Genomic DNA, 8,592 nt, shown 5'->3' with positions numbered 1-8,592 from the left:
TGTCAGTTTGCGTAATGAAATTGTTATATACTGTATAATACTATTCTCTTACTTGGATATTTAGGTGTGCACAATTTTTTGCATGTCTTTTTCTTTTTCTTCATTATATATTGCTTTTCATGCAATATGCAGCACCCTATTATTGACATCTTGCTTGATCTAGTAGTGCACCCAATATTTCACTAATCATATTAAAAAATTCCTACAGACACTACAAAATCTTGCAGAAAATCTTCGTAGAAGAGTGAAAGCTGCAAAGGAGGTAACAAACTACATTTTAATATCTGATATTTTAATATCTGCAGACACTGACAGCTTTCGGCCCCTGTGCAGAAAATGTGTCTAGACCCCCTCCTTTTATCGTGACAAAGCTACAGATATACATTGTGATAAAGTCACTTGTAAAGTACTGGAGGGAAGATATGTGTCACTATTAGTGTTGAGCATTCCGATACCGCAAGTATCGGGTATCGGCCGATACTTGCGGGTATCGGAATTCCGATACCGAGATCCGATACTTTCGTGGTATCGGGTATCGGTATCGAAACAACATTAATGTGTAAAAGAAAGAATTAAAATAAAAAATATTGCTATACTCACCTCTCCGACGCAGCCTGGACCTTACCGAGGGAACCGGCAGCGTTCTTTGCTTAAAATGCGCGCGTTTACTGCCTTCCGTGACGTCACGGCTTGTGATTGGTCGCGTGCCGCCCATGTGGCCGCGACGCGACCAATCACAGCAAGCCGTGACGTAATTTTCAGGTCCTGAATGCCTAATTCTAGGCATTCAGGATTTGAAAATTACGTTACGGCTTGTGATTGGTCGCGTCACGGTCACATGGGCGACGCGACCAATCACAAGCCGTGACGTCACGGGAGGCAGGAAACGCGCGCATTTTAAAATTACGTCACGGCTTGTGATTGGTTGCGTGCCGCCCATGTGACCGCGACGCGACCAATCACAGCAAGCCGTGACGTAATTTCAGGTCCTGAATGCCTAATTCTGCATTCAGGACCTGAAAATTACGTCACGGCTTGCTGTGATTGGTCGCGTCGCGGTCACATGGGCGGCACGCAACCAATCACAAGCCGTGACGTAATTTTAAAATGCGCGCGTTTCCTGCCTCCCGTGACGTCACGGCTTGTGATTGGTCGCGTCGCCCATGTGACCGCGACGCGACCAATCACAAGCCGTAACGTAATTTTCAAATCCTGAATGCCTAGAATTAGGCATTCAGGACCTGAAAATTACGTCACGGCTTGCTGTGATTGGTCGCGTCGCGGCCACATGGGCGGCACGCGACCAATCACAAGCCGTGACGTCACGGAAGGCAGTAAACGTGCGCATTTTAAGCAAAGAACGCTGCCGGTTCCCTCGGTAAGGTCCAGGCTGCGTCGGAGAGGTGAGTATAGCAATATTTTTTATTTTAATTCTTTCTTTTACACATTAATATGGATCCCAGGGCCTGAAGGAGAGTTTCCTCTCCTTCAGACCCTGTGAACCATCAGGGATACCGTCCGATACTTGAGTCCCATTGACTTGTATTGGTATCGGGTATCGGTATCGGATTAGATCCAATACTTTACCGGTATCGGCCGATACTTTCCGATACCGATACTTTCAAGTATCGGACGGTATCGCTCAACACTAGTCACTATGCTTAATTGGTGTCAGTGATATATATTTTCCTCCAGCACACTAAAGTGTTGTGAGGCTTAAGCTAAAGTTGCATACGTGAGCTGATTTTATGTGGACGTTCATAGATCAGGTGGGAGAATATCCACCTTATCTCCAACTGCGGAGTCGGCAACACTGTGTGCTGACAGGACCTGTCTGATGTCACAGTCATGTGATCAGTCACATGGATGAGGAGTCACATGGTCTGGGCTTAAATAACTGGGCTCCAGAGGCAGTCTGTGTGCTGATTGCCTGGACTGCATTATATTTTATGAGGGGGCTACCCCAACCCTTGTTACATAATTAAGATGTGAAGGTCCTTATATTATACCCTGATATTAGCAATTTTTACCGCACAATTGGTGGTCTTGTATCTATTTCTATGTAGCTACATAGGGGGCCCCAAGAATGATTTTCTCTGGTGGGCCCAAGGTGCTCCAATCCGACGCTGGTTATTTATATGTTGACTTTTTAATTTAAGCATTTCTTTCTGGCTAGTCAATAAAACAGACTTTTTTTGTGTAAGCCTGTAATATTGACTTATAAGCTGATATTTGATATAACATAGTGTGCTCTTATCCTTGATGACTAGTGATGTTTACTGATATGCATTGTGTAGGCCAGCTAGTTTGTTGACGTTGAAAACAGAGGAGGAAAAACTTTGCCAATAGATTAAATAATCAAGTAATGCTACTTGATCTGATCTCCATTCTTACCTTTTATGTAAATACTGAATGAAGGACACTTGTTAAGTATAAAAATAGGTTACATGCATCTGTATGGACAGACAGAGAAACAGGGAGACTGAGAGATAGCCAGATATTCAGCCAAGACATTCAAAGGACCAGAGACAGCATAGCAGCTAAGACATCATGGTTCCATTACCAGGGACATGGACCTATCATTCTATAGAATGCCAGCGTAGGGGACCTCGGCCAGGACAGGATTGGGACACGCCGGTCACCTGGCTCCATGGAGTAGCCAGGTTGTGATCCTCGGGTCAACTGGCCTTGTACCTCAATGGACTGTCATCTTCCTACGCTTGTCATTACCTCCTCTCTGTGTGTGTGTCACAGGTGGGGTAGTTGACCCTGGGAGCTCTGAAGTAACAGCAGCTATTATCCCGGTGAGTCAGCAGAAGGATGAGATTCTGTAATGTGCACCATCTTGGGGTATTTTGCTGGGACTGTTCTACGTGTTATCTGCCTGTTTTTGGTTCAATAAAGCATTGCCACACTATTTTACCCTCACCCTGTGTTGTCTTGAGTACGAATCCTGGTCCATGCAGTTCCAGCTAGCGGACAGGAGCACTGCCGACCCCCCATGTCTCCACAGCACCAGTACATTCTAGTGCATGATACCCAGAGGCACTACACCTTAGAAACTCCTCCACCAGGAGCATAGCCCGAAAGTTAGTCCATATTTTTTCTCGGACGGGCCTGCCAAAGGAGATCCTGATGAACCAAGACACACCGTTTATGTCCTAAGTGATGAGGGAGTTGTGTAAGGCTCTCCAGGTTACACAACTCTGCACATCAGTGTACCATCTGCAGACAGACAACCTGGTGGAGAGCTTCAACAAAACCTTGAAATCCATGCTTAAGAAGATCGTGGAGAGGGATGGCCGAGACTGGGATTGTCTACTGATGTACAGTACATGTTGTTCTCTATCAGGGAAGTTCCGCAGGCCTCTACGAGGTTATCACCGTTCGAGCTGAGCAACATCTCTAAGTGTGTGTCCACAAATGCAGCCGGCAGCAGAAGTTCCATCCACAGGGAGCCAATTCTATTTCACAATTATGCGGCAATTGGACATTGCAGTGGCTAGAGTTTTGGTTGCATGTGACCAGCCTTTGTGTTTGGTCTCACCCTAAAGAAAGGAAGTTTGTATGAAATGAAGAAATGTGGAATCATGTGTTTCACCGCGCTTCACGGCCCAGTATTCAAAGTGCGCTTGTGGCCAATGAAAGCATAGGAGAGAGGGAAAGTTAGCGCTAGATACTGGGCTGTGACATGCGGTGAAACACTGCCCACAGCCCAGTCAATCAGGGGGAGTGTGCGCGACTGGCTCACGCTTCAGTGATGTAAAGGAGTGCAGAAGTTGACATGACATCAGTGGATGTCAGCAATGGCTGCAGCCAGGGGTCACGTGATAGGGACTGAGCAGGCAGCGATAGCGCCGCTCACAGGCAAATATGGCAACATAAGGTATTTACAAAAATACTTATTTAAAAGGTTTAAATCGATGAACGCATTATACATTTTATTGGACCACCTCTTTAGTACCAAGGATGACCCCTTATAGAAGATCTCATAGCAATATACAGCAGTGCAAAAGCACTCATAATTGATGGACCACAGAAAGACCATATTGCCCAGTACCCTGATGCACGTTTGGCATATAGTTTCGTCAGGTGGGTTTCATTGGGGTGTTTTTCATTTTTTTAGCATCATTATCCAACCTGACAGGTTCCCTTTTAAGTAAATATTCAGAACTTTGGTATAATCAAAGTTTCATCTCTCTCTGTCAAAGTGATCTAGTCATGCTATTTATGCCTATTTCAGCTAGCTAAATGGCTCTGTCATTTGTACAACTAAAAATAGAGATTGGGATAGGTGACAAAATATTCATGAGAACAATATGATCAGACAGGTTGAAATCCAAGTTGTCCAATCAATGTATTGTTGACAACAAAGAACTTATACTTATAGCAAGCTTCCATTATTGCATTTTCTGAAAAAGGTGGGTATCATCCATTACAGTTGGGAGGGTATTCAGCTTTTACAGTATCAAAAGGAAGATATATTTAGCTATGAAGCAATACAACAGACAGATTTACCATTTAAGATTCTTATCTGGTTCAGTAAAAATAGGAGCTATAATTGAGGACTTAGGCTGGTTTCACATTTGCGGTTGTGTCCGCAGCGTTTGTACCGCATATATCCGCATGCGTTTTGTATTCCTATATTTAACATTAGGGACGCATGCGTTTTTGCTTTTTCGCGTTTTGCCGCGTTTGACGACGCATGCGTCGTTTCGTCGTTTGCGGCTTGGCGCGGAAATGCAACATGTAGTAATTTTTAGAGGCGTCAATTTGCTGCCTGGAAACGCATGCGGTCGATTGCGCAAGGATTGCGACAAAAAAACGCATTGCTGTCTATATGAACGCATGCATTTACAAGCACATGCGTTTGGTTGCGTTCATGAACGCATGCGTTCCACAAGAGAAAAACATGTCTAGACACTGATAAGCCACCCCCCACATACAAGGTGATAAAGGGAGGGTGTGGACAGTTGCAGGTTACTTCTCAGCAGACAGCCAAGCAGTGCAGATAGGCCACAGCACCTTGGAGAAAACAAGCCTCTGAACAATGTGAGTATATCCTAGCCAATGCCTTTATTTTCTATTTTCTTTCTCTACATGTCCTAATTTCTGCCATTTCTTTCTTTCTACATGCATCAGAATGTCTTCTTCGGATTCTTCTCATGAGGAGTTTCTTCCTGGGCCGTCTGAAGTCGAGCATGTCAGTGAGGTGCGTACTTGCCTCGTCAGATTGGTAAGTATTCACTGTCACATCTACACTTGTGACAATTTGAATTTTTCTTTTTTTTAGAGCTCTTCTTCTACTGCGGCAGAGACAGGGCAGGAGCAGCGTTGTCAAGGTCCGGTGGAAAGACGGCAGCGGGTACGTATACAAGGCTGACTGTTATCTTGAATCTTCCTTTCTTTCCATTCGTATTTCTTAACTTTTTTCTTCTGGAATCCTTTTGTATGTTGACTTTCCTATTCGTGCCATTTCTCAGCATCTTTTTTCTTTCTTTTCCTTATGTTAATTGAGCAATCTTTAATGACTTTATTTAATTTTTAGGTTTCACAACGGGAGGATGATCTTATTGAGAATGACCTCCTCATCTCGCTGGTCCAGGAGCGAGTCCCGTTGTGGGACACCCGGGATCCACTGCACTCAAGCAACGTCACGATCCGGCGCTTATGGAATGAGGTGGCCAAAGAGATGTGGGATGGCTGGGACAACGCCCCGACACGGGTCCGAAATGCATTTGGTAAGTATTGCACTGCAGTGTGAAGCAGCACAGACCTTGGCCGTGCTCACTCGACTGTGTGTGATGAAAGAAATTCTCAGGAGTTTCTGTCATCACACAGAGTTGTGTGAGCATGGCCAAAAGTCCTTTTTCTGACCACAATTTTTTTTTAACAGTGGCCAAAGTCAAAACACGTTGGCGTTTGATGAAGGACCGCTTCACCAAGGACCTGCGTCAAGAGAGCCGTGTTCCCAGTGGTTCAGGAGCAAGGATCAGAAGATACAAATTCTACAATTAGATACAAGTTCTGGCATTTTTAAGACCGGTCCTTGCCCAGAGAACGTAAGTATCACGTGCATTAGGTTGTATTGTATTGCCATAATCTGTATTTTTATATTCCACAGGATTTTGCGTCTGGTTAATATTTGGTATTAATTTTCTTTTTCCTTTTTTCACAGCACATACAGCACTACTGTTGGCCCAGGTTCTGGAGCGGTCCTTCATCCGACAGCCATGGACCCATCCCAGCCATCCAGCAGCGCAGCAGCAAGTGGGCCTTCCACACTAACTGGACACCAGGGAGCTGGTCCATCAGGTCTTCCCCTTTCGCAGTCCTCTTCCACTGCCCCTTTTTTTGGGGCTCCTCCCGTCAGCGGCAGAGGGCTTTGGACAGGTCACTCATGCCCGAGTTTTTGCACTTGAGCTTGAGTTTTACACGAAGCAATCAAGGCTTTGGGTGACCGAATGGATGTTTCACATAGCCTCTTGAATGCACGTATCCAGGAGGTCAGCAAAAGCCTTGACCAAGTGAAAGCTGACCTCCAGAGGCCAGCACATCATTTTTTTAACCAAATTGAGCAGGGCATGTCGGAACACCTTACTCCTGATCTCCAGCTGAGTGTCATGCAGGCCTGCAATGCTGCTTACGTGCAGGCTATGCAGCAGAGTCGGTATTTCCAGCAGACAGTGTCGGCATATCCACCTGTGCCTTCACTGTCACGATTGACCTCAATGCCAACCTCTGCTGCATACCACTGCACGGCCACCTCAATTCCTTCCACAGCCAGACACCACTACAGCACCACCACCATGCCGAGTGCAGTTGGACATGCCACCGTCACCACCATGACAACCGCTGCTCCTGCTTGGACCTCCTCCACTGACACCACGATGCAGCAGGATCCTGGCATGGCCTTCTGTACCGCCACCACCACGATGCAGCAGGACCCTGGCATGGCCTTCCGTACCGCCACCACCACGATGCAGCAGGACCCTGGCATGGCCTTCCGTACCGCCACAACCACGATACAGCAGGACCCTGGCATGGCCTTGCGTACCGCCACCACCACGATGCAGCAGGACCCTGGCATGGCCTTCCGCTCTAAAACGCTATGGACTTTGGCATGGCCTTCCGCTCTACGAGCGCTATGGACTCTGGCATGGCTGCACACTCTACGAGCACTATGGACTCTGGCATGGCTCCACGCTCTACGAGCGCTATGGACTCTGGCATGGCTGCACACTCTATGAGCACTATGGACCCTGGCATGGCTGCATGATCTACGAGCACAATGGACTCTGACGCAGTGCAGCCGGACCCTGAAAGGTCACCCACCACCACGCCACGCCATACGAGCCCACCAAGACCTCCCACAACCAGGCAAACCCCCTAAAAAAAACAACACAAAAAAAAAACAGAGGACTCTTAGCATTCCTCCCCTTCACCTCCCAATGTGTCTGTAATGTTAGGTTTGTCTCACCCTTCCAGTGCGTCTCAAGCCTCTCATGTGTCAAGCCCCATCCCCGAACTACCAGACCCCAGTAGTTTCATTGCCCCTTCTCCTGCCACCTCTGCGTCGTCCACGGTTAGCCAGGCCTCAGTGCTTCACACTCCACGTTTACATCACTCTACCCCAAGCCGGTGCAGTTAAATAAAGTTTTTTGGTTATAAAAAAAAAATACAATTTGATTAGCCCAAATTAGGTTTGGTTTATTGTGTCTATCGCCGCCGGCAACACACACCGTGCGCCAACTAAGAAACTTCGCCACACACTTACTTTTTGGGCCACATCATATCTCCAGTAGTTATAAAAAAAAGACTGCAGCTTTGTGTGTCTTTAGTATACAGATATGAGGTGGGCCCAAAAATATTAGATGTATTATCTCCATAATCTCTTCTTTCTGCTTAGTCTGTGACTAGTGTGGCAGTCTGAAGAGAAAATGGTGGAAATACATTGCAGACCTCTACTGAACAGGTCAGGTGTCAAAAAACTCATTAGTTGGGACTAGTGTTGAGCATTCCGATACCGCAAGTATCGGGTATCGGCCGATACTTGCGGGTATCGGAATTCCGATACCGAGATCCGATACTTTTGTGGTATCGGGTATCGGTATCGAAACAACATTAATGTGTAAAAGAAAGAATTAAAATAAAAAATATTGCTATACTCACCTCTCCGACGCAGCCTGCACCTTACCGAGGGAACCGGCAGCGTTCTTTGCTTAAAATGCGCGCTTTTCCTTCCTTCCGTGACGTCACGGCTTCTGATTGGTCGCGTGCCGCCCATGTGGCCGCGACGCAACCAATCACAGCAAGCCGTGACCTAATTTTAGGTCCTTCAGTATTTTAAAATTACGTTCCGGCGTTGTGATTGGTCGCGTCGCGGTCACATGGGCGACGCGACCAATCACAAGCCGTGACGTCACGGGAGGCTGGACACGCGCGCATTTTAAAATGCGCGCGTCTCCTGCCTCCCGTGACGTCACGGCTTGTGATTGGTCGCGTCGCCCATGTGACCGCGACGCGACCAATCACAACGCCGGAACGTAATTTTAAAATACTGAAGGACCTAAAATTACGTCACGGCTTGCT

The 8,592-nt window shown here is 46.7% G+C and overlaps 1 protein-coding gene across 4 annotated transcripts; it reads left to right on the top strand.

The window, feature by feature from the left end:
• Nucleotides 1-207: 207 nt before the first annotated feature.
• LOC143769091 (uncharacterized) lies at nt 208-7,939 on the top strand. Of its 4 annotated transcripts, XM_077257672.1 has the most exons (6): nt 5,017-5,052; nt 5,143-5,212; nt 5,294-5,365; nt 5,549-5,741; nt 5,897-6,062; nt 6,179-7,939. In XM_077257672.1, exons 2-5 carry the CDS (start codon nt 5,144-5,146, stop codon nt 6,016-6,018), a joined length of 456 nt encoding a protein of 151 aa, XP_077113787.1. In that variant the 5' UTR covers nt 5,017-5,052; nt 5,143; the 3' UTR covers nt 6,019-6,062; nt 6,179-7,939. The 4 variants fall into 4 exon arrangements, with proteins under 4 accessions (XP_077113785.1, XP_077113787.1, XP_077113784.1 ...); XM_077257670.1 differs by lacking the exon at nt 5,017-5,052 and adding an exon at nt 208-262 and having other exon boundaries at nt 5,897-7,939; XM_077257669.1 differs by having other exon boundaries at nt 5,897-7,939.
• The last annotated feature ends 653 nt before the right edge of the window (nt 7,940-8,592 follow it).

Source organism: Ranitomeya variabilis, chromosome 4 (genome assembly GCF_051348905.1).
Source record: "Ranitomeya variabilis isolate aRanVar5 chromosome 4, aRanVar5.hap1, whole genome shotgun sequence".
Taxonomy (NCBI): domain Eukaryota; kingdom Metazoa; phylum Chordata; class Amphibia; order Anura; family Dendrobatidae; genus Ranitomeya; species Ranitomeya variabilis.
This window is presented reverse-complemented; position numbering and strand designations above follow the sequence as displayed.

What these genes read in the sequence shown, in the direction of transcription:
- LOC143769091 (XM_077257670.1), top strand. Translation starts at nt 5,144, where the DNA reads ATGTCTTCTTCGGATTCTTCTCATGAGGAGTTTCTTCCTGGGCCGTCT. An exon ending in AAGTCGAGCATGTCAGTGAG is followed by an intron (nt 5,213 to 5,293) that starts GTGCGTACTTGC and finishes TCTTTTTTTTAG; the next exon opens with AGCTCTTCTTCTACTGCGGC. An exon ending in CGGTGGAAAGACGGCAGCGG is followed by an intron (nt 5,366 to 5,548) that starts GTACGTATACAA and finishes TTTAATTTTTAG; the next exon opens with GTTTCACAACGGGAGGATGA.